The sequence below is a fragment of the Pinus tabuliformis genome, chromosome 6 (genome assembly GCF_031772625.1).
Source record: "Pinus tabuliformis cultivar Carrire ecotype Pingquan chromosome 6, CPIR1, whole genome shotgun sequence".
Lineage (NCBI taxonomy): Eukaryota > Viridiplantae > Streptophyta > Pinopsida > Pinales > Pinaceae > Pinus > Pinus tabuliformis.
This window is the reverse complement of record NC_142292.1, coordinates 1,401,347,772-1,401,375,532: the sequence shown is the minus strand read 5'-3', so window position 1 is coordinate 1,401,375,532 and position 27,761 is coordinate 1,401,347,772. Positions and strand designations below refer to the sequence as shown.

The 27,761-nt window shown below is 39.2% G+C and overlaps 1 protein-coding gene across 3 annotated transcripts in view; it reads left to right on the top strand.

Annotated features, from left to right (window-relative positions):
* LOC149263897 (P-loop containing nucleoside triphosphate hydrolases superfamily protein) overlaps window positions 1-27,761 on the top strand; it is a 238,444-nt gene that overhangs the window by 60,048 nt on the left and 150,635 nt on the right. For all 3 annotated transcript variants that reach the window (XM_089426807.1, XM_089426810.1, XM_089426803.1), the window contains exons 5-7: window positions 15,793-15,972; window positions 16,175-16,465; window positions 16,623-16,711. In XM_089426807.1, coding sequence (XP_089282933.1) covers window positions 15,793-15,972; window positions 16,175-16,465; window positions 16,623-16,711 — 560 coding nt within the window. The remainder of the gene's footprint in view (window positions 1-15,792; window positions 15,973-16,174; window positions 16,466-16,622; window positions 16,712-27,761) is intronic.

Below are 27,761 nucleotides of genomic sequence, written 5' to 3'. Positions count from 1 at the left end.
GAGAGCTTAACATGAAGATTCATTCAAAGGATTGTCACACATTCTCTAGGATAATGCATACAATACTTTGCCAATATTTCATAGAAAAATGTCTAATAAAACTAGCACATAGAAACTCTAACAATAGCCATTCCATGTAATAACCCTAAAATATATTCAACATATAGATGTTGAGTAAATGCATGAACCATTCCTTTATTATCCCTAAGTGATGTCTCCACAAAGAGAGTCTCCAAAAGCAAGTCCTATACAATAGATCACATCTCGTATGCAAGACTATTTTAGCTAGGCTGAAATCCTCTTAGGAGGTCAAATACTTCACAAGTGATGATGATGAATGAAAGTGATGTGACCTCGATTTCTATGAGGTCTACCTCAATTAATTCTAACTAATGAAGCCCCCAAAACAAGGTAAGGATGAAATAAACCTTGGGTTATGTTATCACTCTATAATTTTCCTGGTTGGAGGAGAAAATTACCAATGTAACTTCAAACCAAACTTTTAGATTGGAAGCCGACCCTTTCAATCCAGAGAGGGATCTCTCTTCGACTCAATTACCCAAATTCACTATAGTAATAGGTCATTCATGTGCTCAGTGGCTAGATCTAATGTAACAATACTAACAGATTTGGTTGGAGATTAAGGAAAAGGACCATTGGGCATGGAGTCACAGGTTAATTTTAATGAAAATTTTGAAGTACTGGTGGGTAAAACAAACAGAGATTAGAGGCATAAAGATAATGTTTTCTTAGACCTTTAGTTATCCAACTGGTAGATAGAAAGAGATAATAAACCATTACACAGAGCATATAGGTGAATTATGTGCAACTTTAGAAGACAAAGTGGAAATATTTGAAACTCATAATGGTAGAGCATCTGAATGCAGATGAATTCTACAAAATTATTTAAATTTTGTTCAAATATGAAGACCTAACATCCATGAAATTCATAGAGGAACGCAACAAAACTAAGAAATTGACTGGTAAACATCATAAGAAGAATATTTGATATGCAAGTTTAAGATACTTTTGTCCTAGAAATTTCATTAATCTCAAAAGTAAAGCATACACAATATAAGTCTATTTTTCCAGAAAAACCAACCCTTGGTTCTTTGTTTTACATAACTTCATAGAAGTTTGCAAAATTGAAATCCATAACTTTTGGGAAGTTTTGTTTACAAAATACTATATATATATATAGATATATCATTTAAATTAAATCTGAAAAATATATTTACAAGGAAACAATTGATGCGTTGACAACTTTGAAACATAATTAATGTTAGCCAAAAGTGGGCTTATAGTTGTAGAATCCATTGAAGATGTGGATCTGAACTAGTAAATGATAATCTAGAACAAAATCTAGAAAATCCCCTGTTTATAGCCCCAAAAGCCTGATTTGATATTGATTGATCTATTCAAAATAACAACTTCCCTTTGCTCTCTGCCTTCACTTTACCCTATTTTTCCAAGATAATGTTTACTATATAAAGATAGCCTCTTGAAATATTTGACAAAATATATATCCTTATCGCTTTCAAAACTGTGTTTCCAGGGAGTACTTATTCAAGCGTTGACAAAATATCTGGGTATACGTTGTCAAAATGAAAGCAGTGAAAGCCTTGCCAAAATATCTGGCAGCATTGTCAAAAAATGATCAAAGATCAACGCTGCCAGAACAGCTGAGAACATTGTCTTTGCGATGCTTATTTTAGTGTTTCTCTTGCTTCTAACAAGAGGTCCATGTTGTTTGATTGAATTTGTTTTTCCTTTTTTCCTTTCTTGGCCTTGGAGCCCTATTTTTCTCTTTTACCATGTTTTTCAATCTTCTTCTTCTTGGAGGAACTTGCTGGGGAAGCTTCTTCTTTGTTGATTATTAAGTTCCTCAAAGGTGTATTTGTTGTAATTTAAAGTTGAGCCTAAGCTTATTTGTGGGCCTTGTATGGGGTTTTCTCATCCCATACATCTCACTTAGGGTGGCCTCTTTTTCCTTCTCTCGTTGTACAAGTTTGGATGATTGGGTTTGACCTTCTAATTCCCCTATCTCATTGAGTTTAACCCCTGAGCCCTTTTCTTGTTTATCGTTGCTAGGCTTATCAGTAGGGTAATCTTTTGGAACTTCTGGAAGTTTTTGAGGAGAGGTTGGAGGCTTTTCCTCAAGAGCCCTCTTACTCTTTCTTACATATATCCTTTCTACCACAGGAACTAAAACATGGTTTTTAATTTGGTTGTCTAGGGAAAGTTTTCTTCTATTTCTGGCAAGGACAAAAGAGGTTGTTTGCTTTGGAGTTTTAAGTTTTGGACAGGGTTGTAAACCTTTCTTTGTTTCCTTCTCTTGCTGGATTTAGGCTTGGCAGAAATTGACTCAACAAACCCTCCCCAAAATAAGAAATGCTCCTAAGTTCTACCAATTTTCCTTAGGTGATTAACTATTATCATTTTGATTAAACCTTTATGGAAAACGCAACGAGGAGAAGAATTAAGTTTGACCCGAATTTTTGCTGACATTTTATTGAGACTCATCAGCATAAAATAGGGTATGTTCATATGAACCTGACTAGCCAAATGTGCAAGGAATTTGAAGTGATCTATGCCCATCCTATCGTATCTGCCTTTTATAGACAAAGTACCACTGAATAACCTTGAGGGTTTCACTCTAGGTGGGCTTAAGCCATGACCTATGAACCCCCTATCGCCAATCCTTGTCCTAATGGTCGTCCTTCAAGATAAAAGGGATGTCGATGTTGACTAGGGTTCAACTTTTAAACCAGTGGTTGTTGAATTTTCTAAGTCTATCCGTTAGAAAATTAATCTGTATTTTGTTGGTTTATTTCTTCTACTTGTAAATTCTAAACCAGTTATTTAAAACATTTAAATATTGAAATAAACACAATACAGTCACAACATCTACAGATCATCAGCTGAAAGAAAACAAACACACAAATGACATCGTTATTTTTGGACAAATATCCTCGGAAAAACCCAATGTAAGAAAACCAGTGCAACTATTTTGAGGGTTTATTATTATGCAGTATTTCCTTGTATAACTGGGTGCTGAACTAGCTCACCTGACAGAGAAAAACAAATGGCAGCAATACCTCTCTATTTGGAAACAGGAATTTAGAAAACCTGTCCCACGAAACCCTCTCCAATGACTCTGAAGCTCTGTGCTTGCCCTTCTGGCCTCTGCGTCAGCTCCAAACCCCTTTGCGTCAACCCTCTGAGGCATTGCGTAGCCTCTGGGACCCTCTTCGTCACTCCAACTACTCTTTGCGTGGATGACGCAATCCCTCTGGGCTCTACGCTGTCTTTGCTGGGCTTTGCATGGCCTGCTCTGGCTGCTTCTTCTTGCTCTTTGCCTCTGCGCTGGTCTCTCGGCACTGTCTCTGCCTCTTTGTCCAATACTCACTGCCCCTCACTGTTGATCACTGATTCGACTTTGCTTAGCAACTCTGCTCTAGCAAATCGAATGACTGATCAATCTGGTGTGTTCTCCGACTAATCCTCAAGCCTCTTCTTATACTTTTCTCGTTGGTCCTTCAACGACCGAGATTAATTCTCTAATCAACTAAGATTAGATTTGGCTTGATCCATGACTTTTGGAACCTTCTAACCCAATGTTATATTAATACCCATTAATATTTTATTTTTCCTAAGTTTAGGCTTAGGAACTCCATTAAAAATATTAATTATTTTAATATCTCCCAAACCGGGTACAATCTATCCAAACCATTTCTGGGTCTTGGAGATCTCATGTGCTTTAACCTCTCCAGCAATTTTCATGGCTAGAGCACATTCGATACTACCCCAAATCAACACCCCCTCTTAGCGAGGACTATGCTTTAGTAATACTCATTGAGTATCCCTTTGATTATTTGGCACCGGTACCTGCGTTGATGCTAGGCCTCCCCGCCCAACATCCTCTGCACTGCTGCATCCTGTATTGCTGCCCATGGCCTTGCCACTGCTAGCGCTGCATTTGTACGACAACTCCCTCTGAATCCGTGCTACTGCTGGTCCATTCTCCCAACACTGCATCTGCACTGCATCCCCCTCTCATCATGCTGCATCGTGCTCTTGCAAACTGCTACTGCATTGCAACTCAGTTACTGAGAAGTAAGTAACTGATCCTCCCAACTTCTGACATCCCTGTAAGGCTAGAAACACTCCCGATGCTTGAGCTCCCTCTGCCGCTAACAAGTGCTCCCTCTACTAACCTTTGCGCTGCTGCAACAACTCCCTGCATCTCGCACAGTTGCAACCCTCTCTGTGCCATCCTGCATTGTTGCAACACTCCCGTGCCTCTCGCACAGTTGCAGCTTGCTAGCCTCGCGCTGCCTGGGGACTCATGCACTGTAGCACTCTTTGCCGCTTGATCCGCATCTGTCTCTATCAACATCTGCCAGTGTTGCTACTCTCTTCGGGGCTTTCGTAGCAAGGTATAATCCAAGAGGTTGGGTACCTCAAGGATCCTGTCCCTCATCGCCTGTAGTCCTCTTGACTACAGCGCGATGTCTCCCCACTTCTTCTCTAGTGGTACGTGAGCACTCATGGCACAATCGTCATCCTCCTCGATTCCTTTGTCCGCCTTTGCTGGCGCTGCCTTAGAGTTAGACAACTCTCTCTTGTTCTTCTTCCTCGAACATTGGTTCACATAATGACGGAGTGGAAGCACTTGAACTTGGAGAGGTCCTCCTTCTCCTGCTTTCCCGCAGATGCCAGAGCTGCATCCTCTTCCTCTTCCTTCTTGATCCTGACCACTTTGCTGCTACTTCCCGCCTTGGTTGGTCGTTTGATCTCTTCTTGATGAAGAGCCACCCATAATTCTTCCCAATTTGGAAGATTCGCCCTGCCCAGTATGCTCTGGACAAATGTCTCCCACTCCTCGGAGACTGCGTTTAGTGCGGTTCTTACCATCAATGCTTGATCCGACGTGGCCCCTATGGAAGTTAGTTGGTCTCGGATCTCCTTCAACTGACCGAGGAAGAGATTTATCTTCTCTCCCTTTTGCATTTGGTGTGACCGTAGCTGATTCTCAAGTAGCATCTTCCTTTGCACGAAAGTATGTTGGTACAACGTCTTCAAGGTATCCCACATTTCCTTTGCTGTCTCCTTCTCAGCAATATGTTGGACCACATGATCCTTGACCCCATCAAGAATGATGCATTTTGCCTTGGCCATTGCCTTCTCGTACCTTTCATTAGCTACCGGGTCAACTGGGATAACCATTACTCTCAAGGCAAAGCCCTTGATGTGATGTCTGTCTAGAATGGACAGGATCCTAGCCTTCCATACCACAAAGTTAGATGCTCCATCCAGCCTATCTTGATCCCTTAGCCCATTCACGACCATCTCTCTGCTCTTCTCTGTCGACTCCTCCGAGTCTCTCTACTTCCTGCCTGGAAGTTCTCGGTTCGATTGTTGCTGAGTCTCTCCACTTCCCGTCTGGAAGTTCTCGGTTCGACTCCTATGAGTATCTCTACTTGCCGTATGGAAGTTCTCTTCTGGACTCCCTCTGAATCCCGATTTCCCTCCTGGAAATCCTTCTGCCAATCGCCAAGTTTCCCCTCTGCATTGTTTGGGCAATTGCAACACTGATCCAAATTCCTTGGCTAGAAATCCGCCTCAGCAACAACTCCCTGTTCCTTGGTTTTGCCTTGTTAGGTACTGTTTTGACCACAATACCCCACTAGCTTCGCTCCCGCAAACTGGCCACAACTTCTTTCGCCCTAGCAACTGAAGGAGTGAGCCTCTTGGCTCTTCGCAATCCTGGCACTGGCAAAACAACTCCCTCAGTCAACTGCTTCAACCCTCCTGGGCTCTGCGTGAGCTTGTTTTTGCCCTCCTCCACCTTTGCGCTGGCCTCTCTTAGGCTCGGACTGATGACGCAGTCCCTCTGCGTCAACCCTTCCTTTGTCGCTTGCTGCAAGGATCAGCTATGTTAATCGGGACAACTGAATTTGTTGCAAATGCTCTGCTGAGCTAATGCCTTCAACTTTCATGTGATCTGCAACCATGCTCTGATACCATGTTGAATTTTCTAAGTCTTTCCGTTAGCAAATTAATCTGTATTATGGTAATTTATTTCTTCTACTTGTAAATTCTGAACAAGTTATTTAAAACATTTAAATACCGAAATAAACACAATACAATCACAACGTCTACAGATCATCAGCTAAAGAAAACAAACACACAAGTGACACTGTTGGTTTTGGAAAAATGTCCCTGGAAAAACCCAATGCGGGAAAAACAGTGCAACTATTCTAAGGGTTTATTATTATGCAGTATTTCCTTGAGTACAAGTGGGTGCCAAACTGGCTCACCGGATAGAGAAAAACAACTCGCACCAATACCTCTCTATTTGGAAATAGGTATTCAGAAAACCTGTCCCAAGAAACCCTTTCCAACGACTCTGAAGCTCTGCGCTTGCCCTTCGCGCCTTTGCATTAGCGCTCTGAGGCATTGTGTATCCTCTGGGACCCTTAGGCTTTCATCATACCCATTTAATCTTTGATAATCAATACTTTTGTTGGCCGATTTAGTTTGATCAATTGAAATGATAATAGAATGCGGCTTATATTTTGGGAGCGCCACCTGTTGAGTACATGTGTGACATGGTGTCTGCTGCTTTGGCAGTGCCTCTTTTATTAACGATCAAACCATTTGCTGCCATTTATTTTGACAACGCCTTCCTTTTATATCGTTGGAATTGGTGTTGCAAAATTAAATGGCATTGCATGTAACAAATTGATAAAAGCTAGATCTTAAGGCCCAAACTAAATTACCCTCAAAGCTTTAAATTTGCTAATAGGTTACAAGCCAACCCACTAGCTTAATGATAAAACAAGCCATAAATGCCCTCATGTTTGAGCCGTAGCCTCAAAATTGCTGATGTCATGCTCTTTTTGGGCTTCAAATGCCATGCCAAGGTGTGATGAAAGCTGAACAAGGTGTTTGATTGCCAGTTTTATCCAATATTTGAGGAGTGACCCTAAAATCTACCCCCAATCCTCCTTTGGGCCCCAAATCCAGCTAGGGTGTCCCCATGTCATCTCCATCGGTCTCCAACCATCAAAACAACGCTTCCTTTCTCCAATGTTATGACTCCTCAGGTGCAACAAGCTCTCCCTAGTGTCTCAATGGAAGACCATCCTCATCTGGGCTTTTGAATCATGGCCTGCCCATCAAGTAGTGGCAAGGCTAGCCTGGGGGTGTGCTGGATCCAGTGGTGCCATCATCTAGAATCCTCTATGTTGGTTAAAGTAGATGATCAGTGTCTGGGGTCGTGAGGGTGCTCTAAGACATGTAACATCTGCTCAAGTCATCATGAGGCCCAATGCTCTCAATGCTGCATTTGTTGAGTCATCTGTCTTCTTAAAAGGCCTCGGTACTTGTTGAATGGGTGCCCTCAAGGCTTGGTTTGTTGTGGAGCATGTGACAAATACAACATGAACTCAAGTGAAAGCAACTATCCGTCATCTAAGTTTACCAAACTTGATTGTTAAGGTCATATTACCAAACAAGGATCACCTTTTGGTATCTAACTAGACAATGCCATGTAAAGGTGTTCCCTACCTTGGTAGAGGCGGTTAATGATCAACCCTATTAGGCCTTTCCAACCCTCAAGGGGAAGTGAAAGTTCCAAGGTCAACCCGTCAATTAATAGGTGTTAGTGTAAGCGTATAGCAATGAAGGGGAAATGGCTTCATGGCCAAGTGTCATGGTCAAGGGGACTAGCTGATGGGGAGTCCACATTTTGAGTATATGAATGTAAAGGAGGGAGAAATTGTGGAGGCACGAGTTATCGTGCTTGGCTTACTTTTCCACCCTTTTATTGCCCCTTTTACTTTTCCTTGACAATGCTTTGTATTATGGAACATAGCTTAAGGATTAGAATTTTTTCTTTATGATGTAGCATTCAATACTACCCCTTAAGATGAGAGTTTATCACTCATCAAGGTTAGGATATGTAAGGGTTCCTTCTTTGATGTAATGGAGTGATATGTGCTTAGGAACCAGATGATGGCCATGAGTGGGGTAGAGCTCATGCTAGGATTTTTTCCACGTGCAATGTTTTCATCTTAATAATCCAGAAAAGGACTTTTCCTTTTGCTCATGGTATTCTTCGTCATCACAACCATGATTTCTTTCATCAACAGAATGATCATGATTTTCTTCAATATGGTTTACTTGATAATCATGGGTGATGTTTTATTTTGGATGGCAATGATCTTCATCTTCTTCAACATAATCGAGGAGGACCCGCCCTCCTCTTGGAGAGCCACAGTCAAGTCTTGATGGACAACTTGAAAATGACACATTGGTCTAGATACTAAAGAGATCCTTTAGTGAATACCTTAATGGAGAGGATGCTTTTTGGTCTACAATAATGTCAGTCTCTTTGAGCAGGCCCAAAGGAATTAATAGAAAATCTCATGAGAGCATTTTCATGCACCATGTTGATCTTTGAAGTACACTTGATAAATTTGGTAACATGATCCACAACTAAAGAAGGGTCACCATTGAATTTTGGGATATTTGTCGTACAACTTGTATCTCATTGATTTTGATATCCAAGAATATCCTTGATATCAAAAGCCTGGTATACTTCATGCAGATCCCAAGGAGCCATTGCCTTGAGTCATGCATAGCAACCGAATGGGGAGTCGCCAAGGTGAATTTAAAATGCCTTAAGATGCTTGCTTCACCCTACACGCATTGAAAATTTGAAGTTTGATGAAGAACTAGGGCTTTGTTCTTTCAATGGAGTTGCCAACCCTCTAATATCCAATACAAAGATCCCTTCAATTTTGCCCCTAAATAGGTCTGTAATTAGATCTGTCACAAGTCTCCAAGTGGGCCAAATTTCGGCTTTTCCCTCAGCCTCAGAATAATGGTGATGCCACAGACACATAATGCCTTAGTTCTTCGCGTAAGCCATAGAAGATAGTGTCACAGACCCTTCGCATATCCACAGATTTTCACATACGCCACAAAGATCACGTGCCTTAGGTCCACATGGTTCCAAAGAGAGATAGTGCCTCAGGTTTGCATGATTCCACAAAGATATAGTGCCTCAGCTCTGCATGTTTCTTCAGAGATATAGTGCCTCAGTTTTGCATGGTTCCATAGAGATATAGTGCCTTGGATCCACAAGGTTCCACAGAGATATAGTGCCTTAGGTTCACATGGTTCCACAAAGATATAATGCCTTAGACTTGTGCATAAAATAGATATACATGAGATGATATGAAATCTGTGTTTGAAGGAGAGAAAATAGGCTCAATTTATAGCGATTCGTCGATGCAAAGAGGTGTGTCTTTTGGGTAGGCCAACTTGATCTTGGAGGGGCCGACTTGAACACTTGTGGGGTAAATATAAATTCAATTTTTTTCTTTGGATTTTATTAGTGGAAATATCGATTGAAGCTACCAAATTATAATAAAGAGTGATGAGGTGCCCAAGGTGGTCTAGAAGCATAGCAAGTCCATGATTTGAGGGTTGGTCCCTCAAATTCACCTCATTGCCTCCTGCGGGGTTCTAGGATCCAGCTGGGGCACCACAAAGTGGTCTCCATGGGTCTCCAATTGCTAAATGCGGCCTCCTCCATGGGTCTCTAACTACTAAATGTGGCCTCCTCTGCTCCAGTGTGAAGGGCTTCTCTTGTGCAACAAGCCCTCCGTAGCCTCTCATGGTGAGACCAACCTCATATAGGCTCTGAATTAGCTGCTGCCCATCAAGTTGTGTTGAGGCCAGCTTGGGGGCATGCTGGGTTCAGCTGTGTCATCCTGAAGAATTCACAAATTTGGGTCATAAATCAACTAATGTCTTGGGTGCTGGAGGTGCTCTCGGCATGTGTTATCCAATGATGGTGCTAAGAGGCCCAAGAGTCTCAACGCTTCACCTGTTTGTGCCATTATACGTCTGTTGAAGGCTTGGATACTTGTGGAGTGGGTGCCCAAGACTTGTGTTGATGAACCACTTGACGAGAACTTACATGGATTATACTGAAAACAACCAATCATCAGTGACTAAGATCAATAATGTATCCAAATGCTGGCAAATGAAATATTAACTTAAGAAATTACATTCTGTAGAGCATTAGAGCACAATTCAGAATAACATTACCACAAGAAGCAGAAGAGGAACACCATTGCAAGATAAACCCCTGAAAACTTTCATTTTATTAGTGCAAAAGAGAAATTACATCCAACAACTTGACTCACAACTTGCTTAAGATTTTTCGTTACAGTCATGATGATTAATGGGGAGCTCAATAACTTCCTTATATAGAAAAATGAGAGTGTGAAAACCCTCTAAGTGGAAAAATGGCTAGTTTGGAATTGAGTCTTTCAAATTTATTCTTCCTTGGGACGGTCACTTTTCTCCGAAATTTATATTTCTATCGGAGAGCCTCTCATTTTATTTTTTTTGATTAATTTCTGGTTAATTTTATTATTAGACTCACGAGTGGATTACACATATTTTCCACACTCTAAGTGGGTTTAAGAAATATTTTGGTAATGGTGTTTAATTATGAGTAACCATTCCCAAAGAATATTTGTAGACAACATTTTTATATAAGGTATTACAATAATCACCCACAGAAGGGGAAATTTACAATAGACACAACTTCTTAGACTCAACCAAATTCTGCAACACAAGACCCATGATCTAGTATGATAAAATACATACATTCGATAACACTAGGTTTCACCTAAGACCTCACCATCGAGCCCCATTGTAGCTTTGGGGGATGCTTGGGAGAAAAACTCTTGCCAATTATTTGGGTGTAGTAACATGAATAATTAGTGGAGGGTAAAAAATTCCTTAGAGTGAAACTCTTTAGGAAGAAATCTTAAGCTACCTAGATGTTTTTACATGGCTTCACACTCGATAACACTAGGACTCACCTAAGACCTCACCACACTAGGACTCACCTAAGACCTCACCATCGAGCCCCATTGTAGCTTTGGGGGATGCTTGGGAGAAAAACTCTTGCCAATTATTTGGGTGTAGTAACACGAATAATTAGTGGAGGGTAAAAAACTCCTTAGAGTGAAACTCTTTAGCAAGAAATCTTAAGCTACCTAGATGTTTTTACATGGCTTCATAGTCATACTAGAATAATTTTGCAGAATTTGGGATTACAATACAATGATGATAATGACTGAAAAGTTTTTATCCACTGCTCTATACACTGCTTCTTGGAACTGTGGACATATGCATGGTCAACATGTCCTTTACATGGATTATTTATCTTCACGAGTATTTTACATTGGGAATTGGTCTCTACTTTCAATATCTTATGCTTTTAAAGTATTTCATCCATTAATCTTTGTTGTTATATCTCTTATGGTGGATGATTATGGTGGTTTATGCTCATTGATTCTATCTACATGTTTTGAAGTCATTTGCTGTAATCTTCATTTTGATAGTTGAATGTATCTTATTCAATTATAATTAGCTTGTAAAACTAATATCCCTTTTGCTAAAGCTTGTTAAGCCTTAGTTGTCTCATAGGGTCCAACCCCCTTGGCTTTCTTAGGAGTTAGCCTAGGCGGAGGAGTTGAGAATTGAGTGACAGTTGCTCAACTCGAGACTTACTCTAGCCACGAAATTTGGTGGACAGGTTGGGGCACATGAGATCTCCAATACCCAGAAAGGGTTTGGGTAGATTCTAAACAAATCAGGAGATATTAAAATAATTAATATTTTTAATGGAGTCCTGACTCCTAAGTCTGAACTTAGGGAAAATAAAATATGAATGTGTATTAATATGAGCCTGTGTTAGAATGGTCCAAAAGACATGGATCAAGCTAATCTTAGCCGTTGATTAGGGACTTAATCTCGGTCGTTGAGATGTCAACAGGAAAGGTATAAGAGGAGGCTTGAGGGTCACTTGGAGAATACACTAGAGTGATCAATCATTCTATTCTCTAGAGTGGGGTTTGCTAAGAGAGATAAAATCATTGATCGGGAGAGCAGCTGAGGGGCATTGAGCACAGAGAAACAGAGAAGGGAGAGATTGTGTCGGGAGTGCAGCGCAACAACCAAGGAGAGTGACGCAGAGCCAGCAAGGGCTCACGCAGGGCCACGTAGAGGCAGCCAAGTGCTGCGTAGAGCACTAGAGATGCCAACATGTCTTACTCAGAGGCCAAGAAAGTTGACGCAGGGCCTCCTGGGGTTGACGCAGTCCAAGAAAGGTTGACGCAGGGCCAATGTGAGACAGAGAGGGGTTGACACAGTCCAGATTGGGCAGAAACTGGTGTTGTAGAGTAGTTTTGTGCTGAGGAGTTGCCGGATGGATTTTCTGGGCTTTTAGCCAAGAGATTTCTCTCAAACTGTGAGGTATAGTTGCTAAGGAAATTCTCTGTTGGGTAGGCCAGTTTCGGCACCCAGATTGTACTCTGATATTGGTTAATAAGAAAACCCTTAAATAGCTGCATCGGTTTTCCCGCATTGGGTTTTTCCGGGGACATTGGTCCAAAAATAATGGTGTCATGTGGTGTGTTTGTTCTTGTTTCTTTTAGTTGCTGATCTGTAATATGTTGAGCATGCACTAGTGTTTATTTTTAGTATTTACTTTGTAAATAACTTGTTAAAGAAAAATAACAAGTAGGTAGGAATAAATCAGAAGCAGTGCATGAAGGGTTTCTAAACTAAGTAAACTTAGAAACTTCAACAAAGGCCACATCAAGTGGAGTTAATTATTTTCTCCACCTTAACCGAAGTGTGGATTTAGGTGGCAACATGTCTCATGGTTAGAACTTTGGAGTTATATACAAGGTTCCACCAAGTTTCCTGGACGAGGGATGTTGGATTGGTGAGATGCATAGGAGGGATGTGTGGGAGGACCTCCAAATTTGATTGAAATTTAGGCGGGATAGGGGGACGTCGAGGTGCATGTGTGTTTATCCATATATATTACAAACATGATTCATATTCAAATTCAATAATAAAATGCATTGATTCTTACATCATCAATGATTCAATGAAATAGAAATATTTGATACTAAGCAAAATAGTAGATACTAAACTCTGAAGACTAGAGTATAAACTGAAATTACTCAATCTCAAAAATAGTAAAGAGTCAGATTTGGTTTGAGGTCTTCAGTATATAGAGTTAAGAATTTAAAATTGAATGAACAATAGACAATGAACCAATGTTATTAGAACTAGACTAGTTATTGAACTGGTTGACCCCAAAATCGAGAATCGGATAAACATCAATGATGAGACCAAAAAATACATAAATATTCATTTGCATCCATATGAATCCAAACCATTATGTACAAATATGCCAAGTTTTTCATATATATAGCAAGGAAGGCTGCATATAACCAGTGTTCCACAGGGTCGCGTCCCCCCACATAGGGGTTGAGTTTCCTAGCTCCCTCGCGCTTCAGGTACGCGCAAAAACTTGCAAGGGGGCGTTTCCTTGATTTTAGGGGTCAAATCCTCCAAATGGGGTCATTTCCTAGCCAAAAGGGGTTGTGTGGGGTCGTTTCCCTAGACAAAAATCTCAATTTTTTTTAATGAAACAAAAAAATCCTACTTTTATGAACTGGGAAGGGTTTAAACTTTATTTTCAATGTTCATTTCACATTGTTTCATCTTTTCATGATATTGCTTTGCTCAGTCGTCTTCTCCTCCTTTCACATTTGCTTTTCTGTTTCAAACATCAGTATATTTTGAATCTTGATATGTGATATATTAGACTTGAGTCTTGACTATAAAAAATCGAGTCTTGATGTATCAAACTTGACTTTTATTTCAATATTCAGTACTCATAGTTGGAACTTCAATATGGTGTAAACTTTAAAACTTTAAACATTTATTTTCATTGTACATTGTTAGTAGTTACACTGTATAGTTACAAACTTACATGTATGATGTATGATTATATGATATCATGCTTTTTGTTTTAAATTTGTTTCAGACTTTAGTTATATGATTCATCGATTTATCTTTTATCCTTCATGATGTAAATGTTATATATTATATAATGATAAAGACCGTTACATTTTAAATATTAAAATTTCAATGATATATCATTTATTTTTATATTTATAAGTTTTTAAGGCCTTGAAGTCCCCCACGTTTCCTAAAAATTGGTTGGGAGTTTTTGCATAGGCCGCTCCTGCGTATCCCCGCTCCCTCGCCCCCACGTCCTGGAAACTTGGTGGAACATTGCATATAACCAAAATAGCACCCAGTGCAATCCATCTTTGAATCAAGATTACATCAACAATGAGGCTCTATTTGGCTTTGATAGACCAAAAAAATTCTTCCCACAACAAATACCTACATATCATCAAAATCATTTCCTATAATGGGATCCTCATCATCAATATCACCCTGTAAGAATTAAAATAAGATAAGAAAAACTTAACATGTCAAATTGAGATGTTTGAGTGATCGGTACATTTTTTCTAGGGTCATGATAGAGGAGTTCAACAATCAATGCCCCACCAACAATTAGGTACACATAAGGCTTGGTGCTCTTGATTAAATGCCAATTCCATACCCTCGTACACGATAGAATTTAATGGAAACATTGCAATCCTCTGTAATCCGGAAATCCTGAAAACTATTTAGTCTGTTGGATTTTGAGTGAAACCCAAAATTCTACATTCTCCATATGGAATCCAATGAGGTTGGAACCACTCTCAAACATCTTGAAACAATTAATGGTATTATTAAAAATTAAGAATAGGAGGACATGCTTATTTTTAAGAAGAGATTCACTTGGTGAAGAGAAGAAGAAGTAATATCTTGCCTTGGAGGACACACTTGTGTGATGCATGCTTGTTGCATCTCCTTGGTGTCAGTGAGGGTTTTCTTGGTTTTCTCTAGCTGGGGTTTTGGAGAGCTAGAAGATTTGACTAGCCTTGTGATAAGGCTATGGTATGTACATGGACTTTATCTGTATTGCAGCTGTCCATTATTTGTGTAAATGCATATTTGATTTTCAGCCACATATATCCAAGAAATCTCTAAGAAAGAGGTTAAATTTCTGAATTGCATGATAAACTTCAATCCACAGAAATTTCTACATCAATTGCGTGTCATACAATATACAGAATTTTAGATGCCGTATTTACAGCTGTTATAAATGAATTTTTAGATCTGTTAAATGCATGATAAGGTTTTCCAAAATAGCTGAAGCTTATTGGAATACATTGGTATTTTTTGCTCTTCAATTGCCTAGTGGATAGGGGTTGTTAAGAGTTTGAATACTGTTCATTGTTGCTGCTGTTTTGCTTATATTTCATATCATCCCAAAGGCTGAAAATTTACATGGTTAAGATCCAAAAAATCTCTAGGAAATACGTTAAAATTATGAATTGCATGATAAACATTAATCCACAGAAATTTCTACATCAATTGCATGTCATATAATATACCTACCTTATGTAATTACTCCTACTGTTTAGAATTCACAAATCATTTTTTTACAACTTTGACTTGGCATATTAAAGGTCACATGGCATCTTTGTTCATATATGTACTTAATTGGTCAGAGACAGCTAGTTATCATGTGTGATAATACCAAGATATATTTGTATTCTGAAAATTGTCAGGGGAATCACCATGTCATGTATATCATGAGCAAAATTTATGAGAATGAGCTAGGGGTCGAAGGAACCTTTATTGGCTTTCGTGTTACAGTGTTATCAAATCTTGCCATGTATTGTCATGGACATAAGTTGACTTGATTCATTTTTTGAAGTTTCTAAAGTAATTTTCTGAGACACTTCATCAATTAATTGCTTACTTTTGTTTCAGGAAAATGCTCGTCTTTCTGCTGGTAGAGAAACACATCCATTTTTTATGCAGCAAAAATCACTTCAGACAAGAGTTACCCATGCATCTGGGGGTCAAACAGAAAACAGTCTGCAGGCTTCACGATTGTCAGATGCAGTGATGGCACCTTGTCCACCTTTCCACATTACTCAAAATGACAAGGCATAATATCTTTTCAAGCTTATGTTATCAGTGAACTTGCTAGACTTGTTTAAATGGGTAGAATCATTAATAATTAAAGTATACACTGCATCAATCTTACTTACATTTTTTTATTTTTTTACCATCTCCATTTTTCATTCTAATGCTGCTAGTGTCTTTCAAGATGCTAATTCTATTTTTTCATGCTGTATGATCAATGCAGCTGCATATTCCTCCTTTGGACTGGAAGGGTTGGGAGTTTAAAGAAAGTAATATTTTGAGACAGGATGGCTCAAATGGTTTGAAAGCAACTTGTGAATTAATCCCACAAGCAAGCTGTACCCTCCTGGAAGGTGGAGGGTTTAATTGTTTTTACAACTCCAGTAAATTGTCATCCTCCACTGAAGAAAAGTTTCCTTGTCAGAAGGCTCAATCATTGGATGATCTGCCTGAATATCCTGGTGGCTTAGACAGGACTGAGAAGTTAATTGAGAAGCTATTTGCATACTTGGATGTAAGTGTTTTGTGAAGCTCTAGGTTTGTGCTTACAGCTTTGAGTAAACAAGTATCATTTAGAATCAAGATACCTAGAAAAATAACAAAAGAAAACAAATGAGAAGAATGATTGCCTGATAAATGTTGTTCATATTTTATATTGCATTATTTTGCAGAGCCACAGAAAAAGTACAGATTCTACTGTACCGGTTGATTCGCTAAAAGTGTTGGGCAACAAATTATCTCTAGAAGACCTTAAAAAAAGGCAGAATTCTTTTCACTTTTCAACTTTCTTTGCAATAGATTACCTGAGAATTGTAATTTTCTTGTATACTTGAGTGTGTGATATAGTCTTGCATTAGGAAAATGTGGAAATTAAGTTCCTACTTGCAATGGAATGCAAATGAAGAGATAAATGCTAATTAAAGCTTAGATTACATGAAAGAAAACTTAAAAGAAAGAATTTGAATTTTAAATGGTTGGGAATATGAGTAATATTAGTGCTGTCCTCCACTTGGGTTATGGAGTCACAGTTTGTCTTGCTTGAGGCTATGTTCTCATGTCAAATATTGAGGTTCACGAGCAATAATTAAGTTTTCCATTGCAATCCCCTAAATGAAGACACTTGGATATTTCAAGCTTTTGCAGAGGATGGTGGTAGGTGAATCCACTTTAAGAAACACAGGGTAATCTCTATTTCTATTCTAAAACAAGAACTTGAAATCCTAGATGTTCAAAGTTCAATATATTATATTTACAAAATAAATGATAAAAGATTATAATGCATGAGTTAAATATATGTTATAGATTGCAATGTAGCATGGTGCTTCTCCTTTGACTTTGTATTAGATTTTTCTCTAAGAATCTTGTAGCAAACTAGTTCTCCATGTTTCCCTAGACAAAATTCCAAAGTCTAGAATAGTGAGGACTTAACAACTTGAAGAATAAAATACAATAGATTTGTAACCTCCTTGCCAAAAATAATAACTCTTCAACAAATTAGAGTGTATAAGGTACACCAACATAATTAGGGATAGAAAAAACAACTCCTAAAGATGATGGGTGCCCGCCAAAACCATGGTCAAGTACCACCTCTTGCATGTGTTGAGATCCAAGAAGTGTGCCCTTCATGAAATGTGAGGGTTACACATGTGAACAAAAAGTGGTTCATGAATAAGTGCGCCTTCCAAAATTTGTGTGGGACAATTCAAGTGAAGCAAATGAAATAATATATTTTGTGATAACCATCTCAACCAATGCTAAGATGTGTGAAGGCTAGTCAAAGAGGAAGAGGTTCACTCCATCAAAATATTCATAATAAACTAGTAGTAACCTCAAAACAACCTCATTAAAATGATCCGTAGGTGTAACGACCTATTGAATAACCATGACCACAACTATCTCACACGTGTAGTCTGAAAGGCATAACAAACTCAACAAATCCAAACATGTGAGGATATTTATCTAGGAAAATTAGTGTGTCCTCTAGAGATGATCTAGGTGATGATGTGTAGTCCTTGTCACACTATTGAATGCACTATTATGGATCCCAATCTAGTGACACATATCCCAATGAGTGTTGAATTTTTATTGTAACTTTGGTTGGTATTCAAGTTGACCCAAAAGAAAGAAATTTAAATTTTGAATTTTCGCCTCCAAAAACACAAATAGGCTCTATACTGTTCAAGTCTGCCAGCTCCAAGGGACACAACTATTTGTTGGAAAATCAAAGTTCTTGTAGATTATAGTTGATTTTCCTTTCTTCATAATTACTTGTGATGTTAGTTGGCCTTTTTTTTACTTTTTAGTTTTTGTTCATCAAGCAATTATCAAAACAATGAAGATCACAAAAAGACAAAGTACACAAGATATGGATTCCAAGCCAGCGCAAAACCCCTCAAGGGGAAAACCCAAAAAGAAAACTTTTCTTCTTATAGAATCAATCCAAAATGAGACTTCCAAGACCCAAAGACCGAAGCCAAGATTCCTCCCAAGCACCAAGTCAACCCTTCAAGAAGATCTTCAAGCATGATGAAATCTTCCAAGTTCAACAAAGATCGAACCTTTTCAAAGTTTGCTGCAACTAAGTCTCTACCTCCACCTCAGATATGCAATTTCAACCTGCATTTTTGATCCCGTGATTAGCCTAGAAACCTTAGATTCTTGCACGTGTAAGCAAAATTAGATATGATTTTAGCCTTTCTTCCTTGGCTAGGTCTTTCTCCTTGCCTTCTTGTCCTTCACACTTGCTTCTCTTCTTCCTTGATTGCATATTGAACTTGTTGCGCTAGATGATTCGAATGAGTGAAAGTTCCTTCTTATTTATAGTCTTCTTGAAGGGTTGAATACGCTTCCTTTGGGCCAACTTCTCCTTTGTAGGGCCGACTTGGTCTTGGAGGATATATTGGCTTATTAGACTCACAAATAATATTTTTATTTTGATACAACAAGTACAAATGGGACTATAATACATGACATAAATTCTTCTTTGACTCAACAAGACCTAGAAGCATGAAGAACATGCTTTGTCCTAGACTTTGAGCATGAAACCCATACTTGAATAAATACAATATTTTTTTTCTCTTTTTATATAATATATACAATGTCATGTTTACAAAGGTCATTATGAAGATTGAATCTAGTTACGTTCTCCAACACTATTCGAGCTCATTAGATCACTATACAAAGACAATTCGTCCTCCTCCTCTTGCGCCAATTCAGATCACTCATTCTCATCTTTTGTTCACATGTGGGAGTCTAGAATGATGATTTTTGAGGTAGACTAAAGTGATTTGAGATAGAACAAAGTTTCTCTAAGGAAAACTGAAATTCTTGGAGGAAAGTGCAGGACACTGAAATTTTAGGAGGTCGAATCTATCACATTTTGACTAGGTTTGACTTGGGTTTGGTTATTGGTCAGTTTGACTTTATTTGATTGGAAAGTTCAGATTGTATCTCTTGTTGAATTGGATTATTTCTCTAAGAAAAGATTGTTGGGTTTTTCCTTGGTTAGGGTTTCTCCAGGATATATTTTGTGTCTTGTGTTTGGTTGTCTCTTCATGATTCTACTGTCATTATTGTCTTTACACAAGATAAATAATGAAGAAATCATTGGAAGTGATTATCAATCTAGGAAATAATGAAAAATCAACATGGTCTAAATCCCTAGTCCAAATCTTTGCTTATGATTCGAAAGAAGAATGAAGTATCTTTAAGAAGGTCAAGTTTGTGAATCTAATAAAATTTTGAGGTCCTATTAGCCCTAAATTGATCCTATTGCAAAACCTTTCCACCTTGGTTGAGGTATTCTTTAGCAGATCTGAGATCCTTGGTTGCTAGATGAAGGTCATTAAAATCTATTCTAGTAGGTCACTGTCTGTCGCTAAGGCCCATCCTCGCTGATTTGAAGTTTTTCTCCCAAGGAAATTCTCGACCTCTCTGAGGCCTAATATACCCCTGGTTAGGGCAATCTTGAAGTCATTTTCAAAATCTTTCTTGAAGTCATTCGTTGGATTATCTCGAGGTTGTCGAAAAACCTAAATGCAAGCTGTGATAAAGTTGGGCACCTAAGGTAAAATTTGGAGGTTGCTTGTATAAGGTTTCGTTGATGGGGCAAGCTGTCTTGGAGGATTGAGCAAACATGAGTTTACAGTAAAGAAGGGAGACAAAGAGACCTCAAACCCTTGACAATACAAAACTGTGATGCCTCAAAAATGATGGACAAAAGTTGTAAATTATAAATCTTTGAAGAGGGACAAAGTTCAGTTTTTCTTAACATGATATTTTAAAAGGCATTCACAAGTTTACAATGAAGAAGAGGCTGAGTTCCTCATTAGTTTTGGAGACCAAAATTCTCTTGTGAAGGTTGAACCTTTTTTTAGAATTGAAGATTGTCCTTGTAAAGGACAAATTGTTGCTATTGCTAGAATTGTTTTCAAGATGTTGGGCCACTTAGTTTGAAAGGGCCAAGAATAATCATCTCTGTGATTAATCCTATTGACAAAATTTGCTATTGACTCTGAAGGAAATATGAACCTTACTCGTTATTGGAGCAATTTCTCTTGTAAGATCCTATGGAAGACATTGGTATACCTCATTCTTATTTCCTCAGGAAAAATACCTCACCTTCATAAAATACTCTTTGGAGACTTGTAACTATGGCTCGATCTGCAATGTTTTTAACTTTTTATCCTTGTTAATTGGAGGGCATTGTTTCTTTACAGTGCAGAAGCAAAATACTGACTTTGATACATTTGCTTGGACTAATTTTGGTAGCTTGATTGAAATGGGATGAACAAAAGGCATAATAGCAGGACCAAAATGAGGGCTCACGTTTAAACCTTGTTATATATTTTCAAGAGCAAAGTTGGATTCTAAGACAGAATCAAAGTGTTGCCTTGTATATGCGGAAGTATGAATTGGCTGAAGAAATGTTGCTAGGGTCTTGCTTGAACAAAATTGGATAAATTTGCACATGACAAAGGTTGTTGAAAAGGATGTCAATAGGATTTGTAAACCCTAAAGCTAGACTCAAAATATTGAAAGTCAATGATTTCGTTGAAAGAAGGAACCCTAGCTCAAGGAAGAAAAGGAAAACAACATGTTGACAATGAGGACGAGGATGATGAGTTTACAGATAGATGTCGAAAGGCAAGGATCAAGAGGGAGATTCTCTACAGTCCTCAAAAGATAAGTACTCTATATCTCTATTCCTTGATTATTGTTGTTTTTTCTATTAGTTAGCCACTTGTCTTTGTTTCTTTTGCTGGGTTATAGTTGTTCTAAGGCTACTAAGGCTTTGGTAGCTGGTGGAAGTATTGGAAGAATGGAGAAAAATTTGTGACAAGAGGATTCTCCCGGGGTTTAGTGATTTGGGAAGGGAGAAATTGTACTGACATCTATATGTTGAAAAATGTGTAACTAGATTCGGTCTTCATAAATATGAAATATACTTTGATTCTTGTGTTTTGTAAAATGAAAGAAATATTATTATTATTTTTGGAGCATGGTTTTCATGTTGAAGGTCTTTTATTTTAGTGGTCAAGCACCCATTGAGTGTTTCTATGGTTTGTCCTAGGTCAAGAAGTCAAAAGAGTCATTGTCATAAGTTGAAGGCCCCATTGGACACATTGTAACTTGTAAAGAAAATTATTTTTGTCATTAAAAGTGTCAAAATACCCTTCAAGACCAAGTTAGCTTCGCAGTTGAGAAGTCGACCTATTTTGAGGAGCCACGTCCACCTTAAGAAGCCTATATAAAGGAGAGAACTCAACCTCCTTTAGACACATTCATCAGTCACTCATTCAAGTGAAGGAGAAGAAAAAGAAGGCTAGTGAAGAAGGAAGAGGACAAAGAAAGATTGTTTCTTGGCTAATTTTCTCTCACACGTGCGAAGAAGGAAAGCTAGGGTTTGCTGCTTCAACGTCAAAATTCTCTATTCCCTGCCATGTTGCGGGGGAGCGCCCCCCCCCCGAACCCGCTCACGAATCGCGCTCCGGGCGAAAGCAGCTCGGGAGCGCGCTCCCAAAATCGCTCCCTTAAAAAATTTGCGCTCCCTGGTCTATTAGGGAGCGACATAGGGAGCGATCGCTCCGGCGCTCTCGGAGCGATTTTTAATGCCCGTGAGCGATCAGGGAGCGATCATCAGCACTTGCTCCTCGAGCTCGCTCCCGGACATTAAAAATCGGGTCCGGCGGATCCGAACCGGGAGCGATTTTTAATGTCGGGAGCGATCAGGGAGCGATCGCTCCCTGATCGCTCCCGGACATTAAAAATCGCTCCGGGAGCGGTTCGGTGGAAAAAAATCCGCCGGACCCGAAAATTAAAAAAAAATTTAGAATTTTTTTTTGGTTTTATAAGCCCAATGGACCAAAAAAATTCATTCTAACTTCATTGAGCTTGAGTTTAGAGCTGGAGCAAGAGCAAAGGAGCGAGGAGCAAGTGCTGATGAGCGAGGAGCAAGTGCCAAGGAGCGAGGAGCAAGCTTGCAGAGGTAAGTAACTTAGTAATTTAGTTAGTTTAGCTGGTTAGGTAGTTAATTTAGTTAATTTAATTTAGCTGTTTGAGTTTAAAGATCATGTATTTAAATTAAATTAATAAATTAAATTAATTAATCCCAATAAATTAAATTAATTTGCAGATTCAAGGATCAAAACCCTACAAACACAAACACCATGGACCTGGCTATATTTATTGGCATTTTCCTCTTCCTGGTCCCTTTTATGGTTATTATGGTGCTGGAGAGTAGGAAACGGAGGGGGCCCCAAACTGAAGAGGGGGATGAAGAAGCCGGAGAAAGTCAAATGGGTGAAAACCCCAGTGAGGAGGAGCTGGAGGAGGGTGAACATGACCCTCAAAAAACTAAACAAGACCAAACTCCATTGTGGAAATATGTTCACAGGGCTGAAACAGGGAGAGGGGGTGGAACCACTAAATTTCATTGCCCCCATTGCAACACTAATTGCACAGGTTCATACACCCGTGCTAGAAGACACCTCTGCGGGAAAAGGCCATGGGATGGAGAGAAACAAATAGGAATCAAAACTTGTACAACGGTGTCAACAGCAGATAGTGCCAAATACATAAGGGAAGAGGAGGAAGCCCAATACAGAACAAAAAAATCAAGGGGTTTCTTTGAACCAAGCTCACAATCACAAAGAACTCCTTCAGCATCCTCCCAAGGCAGTGGATATGGACATGGCGGCACAAGGTCATCATCTTTAAGGCGTAGAACCATATCAGATTTCCTTGATGAGGGGTGTAGGAATGATGTGGATTCAAAAGTTTACAGGTTTCTCTATGCATGTGGGATACCATTCAATGTTCTACGCTCACCTTATTGGCACGAAATGGTTTCTGCCATAAATGATGCCCCTAAAGGATACAAGAGCCATGGGTATGACAAGGCAAGAACCATTGGCCTTGATCATGAAAAAGCAAAAATATCACACTCTTTGAATAAAATGACAAGTTCTTGGACTAACCATGGGGTGTCCATTGTATCTGATGGAAGGACAAATGTAAAAGGCAAGCCATTGATAAGTGTTCTTGTTGTGTCTGTTAGTGGTCCCATCTTTCTAGCTGCACATGATTACTCAGACAAGTTCAAGACCACCATCAACATTGCAGAAGCATTACTTGAAACATTTGAGCGTATTGGCCCATACAATGTCATCCAAGTCATCACTGATAATGCTCCTAATTGTAAGGTAGCGGGAGCAATTATTGAGGATAAATACCCGAACATATTTTGGTCTGGATGTTTGGTTCACACATTGAACCTTCTGTTGCATGATATTGTCAAAAACAAAAATGAACAATACTAATGGATTGGTAATTTGTACAAGAAAGGAAAACAAATGATAAAATTTATTACAAATCATAGCAATACCCATGGCCTTTTCCGCAATCACTCGAGATTGGAGTTGCTGAAGATTGCGAGGACTAGATTTGGTAGCTATTACCTCACCTTCAGGCGCCTTTTGAAGGTAAGAGAGGCATTAGCTATGGTATCAAGTCCACATTGGCAGGTGTTAAAGGAAACGGCTACAAATGTAGCTGACATGGCAGGTTTTGAAATGGTGGAGGAGGCCGCTCTTGATGGGCAGTTTTGGACAAGTGTGAGGCAGGTTTTGGATTTCACCAAGCCAATTTATCACATGATTCGGTTTTCAGATACAGACAAACCAGTGATTGGCGAGGTGTATGAGCAAATGGATACCATGTTGGGGGAAATAAAAGACATTGTTCATAATAGAGATCCCAACTTGTACAAACTGATTCATGATTGTGTGTGTGAACGGTGGAATAGGCTTAACCTTCCACTACATTGCTTGGCGTATATCCTTACGCCAAAATACTACTCTACATCTTGGTTGGGCCAACCTGCAGCAGGGGGTGGGGTTAGGACCAAACCCCATTTAGATCAAGAGGTAACTAAAGGATATCTGGAAGCATTAGAAAAGTTGGTACCTGATAGGGAGGAGTGTGCAGCTGTGCGCCTTGAAATAGGCAGATACTTCAGTGGCACTGGTTTGTATGGTAACTTCCATGCAATGGACGACAAAGATAAATTTTAATCTCTCACATGGTGGGAAACATATGGCGGCCACGGACTTTTGCCAAAATTAGCAAAAAAATTTCTTTCACAGGTTGTAAATTCTTCTTCTGCAAAGAGGTGTTGGAGCACCTACAGCTATATACATAATGTGAAAAGAAACAGACTCAATGAAAACCGAGCAGAAAGCTTGGTTTATGTGCACTACAACTTGAGGTTGTATTACTGTGATCGGGCTAATGAGGATCCCACATATAAAATTTGGGACAATCACCCAGAGGATGACAATTTGGAGGATGGCATTGTACATATTGAAGAACTAGAAGAGGAACTTGTAAGGGATGAAAATGAAGCAGCAGCCATGCCACCTCCACCCTCGCGTGGAGGTTCTAGTTCTGGTCGTCGGTCTGTGCGGGAGACTCCTAGAAGACCACCACGACCTGCTTATGCTCCTAGAGACTCTCATGGCAAGGGCCACATGTAGATTTATAGTTTACTTGTCTTTTTTAGTTTCTATTAGACTTTAGTTTTCATAACTGTTGAGTTTTGTGTCCTTGACTCTTGACTCTTTCATATCATAATGATATTTTTTGTAAACATTATATCACTGTGACAATGAAAATTTGAAGTTTGAAGTTGGGCCTTGGCAATTATAACTCATTGGTAATGATTGTGAATTATGAATATGATGCTTTGTGAAAGACTACAGTTGTTTCATTTCATCTCATTATTCATGTTTCATTTTATAAATTTTTAACATTTCATATCATGTTAACAGTTAGAACTTAGGACTTAGAAATATCTTCGATATTACTTCTTGTAATGGTTAAACTTAGCTTACAAGTACAACTTTGGTGATCAATGATGATAAATGTTATTGAATTTTCAATTCTGAAAGCTTGAAGTTGAAACTTTAATATTGAATTTGATGAATCATGATTTATAAGACTCAATATGTTGCAGTTGTAATATGTATTTTACTAACTTGTGGACATGGTTGATGACGATTATAATTTCTAGATGATTGATGTGATATGGTTCAATGATCAATCTATGGTTTTTTATGTTTTTTATGTCTAATTCATCATTCTACATGTTTTTGTTGACATATATGTATCAAAAGTTAAAAAATAAAAAAAAATATATATATTTTTAAAAAATCCCTCCCGGATTCGCTCCCAAACCGGGAGCTTCTGAAAATGGTTGCTCCCGCTCCCGTTTTCGCTCCCGCTCCCCGCTCCTGCTCCCGCTCCCAAGTAACATGGATTTGCTGGAAGAGGATCAAAGTTGCTAGAAGGAGGACCTAATAGGTCACCTACTAGCCCTAGACAAGGAAGCAAGGCAAGTGAAGTTGCTGGGAGGCCTTGGAAGGTTAATTTCGCTCAGACGTGTGGATGCAGTAGCAGTTGCAAGGGGGCTGAAAATTTCTGACTTGCATTAGAGGTCGAAATGCTGGAAGAGATTTCACTGGGTTTGACTTGACAAGGGAAGCACATCATCAGTAAAGGTTAGACTTGGTCTTTGTCTAGAGGTCTTGGAATTCGTCAATTGAAGAATGTATAAGAAGAGAAGAGATTTCTCAACATTATAATTGTACTTGATGATTAAAAGAGCTCCTAGTTCAGAGGGAGTAGGCTGGCCAATAAGTTTGAAGGATGTCATTGTGTCGAGATATGTGGAATGTCAATGATGACTTCAAACTGAATTTACAAGATCAAGCATTTGGTAGGGGGCAACATAGAGAAATACAAAGTGAAGATTCTCTTAGGAAGAGGGAGAGGACTATGAGGAGACCTTTGCTCTAGTTGTTAGGAAGAAGTGTACATGGAAAAACCTCTGGATTTTGAGGTAGATGAGAAGGAATATCATGTCTGCAAACCCAATAAGGCTTTGTACGGACCTCAGGCATTGTATTCTCAGATTATATGGTTTGTTTGTGATGGACTCACATGATAGGAGAAGTGTAAGAAGATTTGCTTCGATGGAGTGAGCAATCAAGACAAAGGGAGTTGATCTCTAGGATCAAGATGAATGATCTTGGATATATATATATATATATATATATATATATACTGTCAATAGAAAGTGCATTATTACTGTCTTTTAGAGATTTGGGATGATGGACAACAAGTTTGTGGCTATTCCTAAAATATTAATTATTTTAATAAAATACAATTTGGGTGGAATTTCACCAAACGGTTTCTTGGTTCTTTAGAACTCATGTGATTTAGCCTCTCCACCAATTTTCAAGGCTAGAACACTTTCTATGCTACCAAAACTAACACTCCCTCTTAGCTAGGAAAGTGCTCTAGCAACAATGTCCACCTGCATGTTGCTTTGTCTTTGAAGCACCTCCTTTTTGCACTGCTGTTGCCACCAACACTATGTTGCTGTTGCTACTGTATTGCTGCCCATGACATTGCCGCTACCACTGCCACTGTTACATTTGTACTACAACTCCCTCTCAAGTGCTGCATCTGCTATGTTGCTAGCACTGCCACTGCTAACACTGCATTCGAACTGCAACTCAGTTGCTGAGAGAAGCAACTGAAAAACATCCAAAATTAGTTGAACTTAACTGTGTTCAGCATAATACCATGTGAATGTTGGAATCTAACTGCTACTAGTCTCTGACCCTCTGAATCTTTTGCATTGTTGCTGACTTCTGCATTGTGCCATCTGCACTGTTGCCAGCCTTGCTTTGCGATGATCAGTCTCTGGTCTTAGGCTACTGCATCTGTCTCTCCAACCAACCCACTGCATCATCTGACACTAATTCCTTCTCGCTAGTGCTGAATCTTGGGCTCGCGTAGCAAGGAATTGATCCAAGAGGTGGGTTCCTCAAGGATCCTACCCACATGTAGTCCTCCTGACCACAGTTCTATATCCCTCCATTTCCCTCCTGGGGATGCGTGGGCACTCATGGCAAACTCATCTTTGTCAATTTTTGCTGTAGCATCCTTAGGATCATGTTTCTAATCCATATCCTTTTGCTTCAAAGGACTGGGATGCAAAGTGGCCCATCTCGCCACATCTGAAACATTTCACCTTCGAAATGTCCTACTTTTGCTTCCACTGTCCCTTTGATGCTAGATCTGCGTTCTCCTCCTCCTCCTCCTACTTTTGCTACTCTCACTGCTGTCATTGAGGTTGACCTTAACCAGATCCCTCCTTGATTCTTCCTGTTGAAGGGCTGCCCACATCTCCTCCCATGAAGGTAGCCTTTCCTTGCCCAATATACTTTGGACGAAGACTTGCC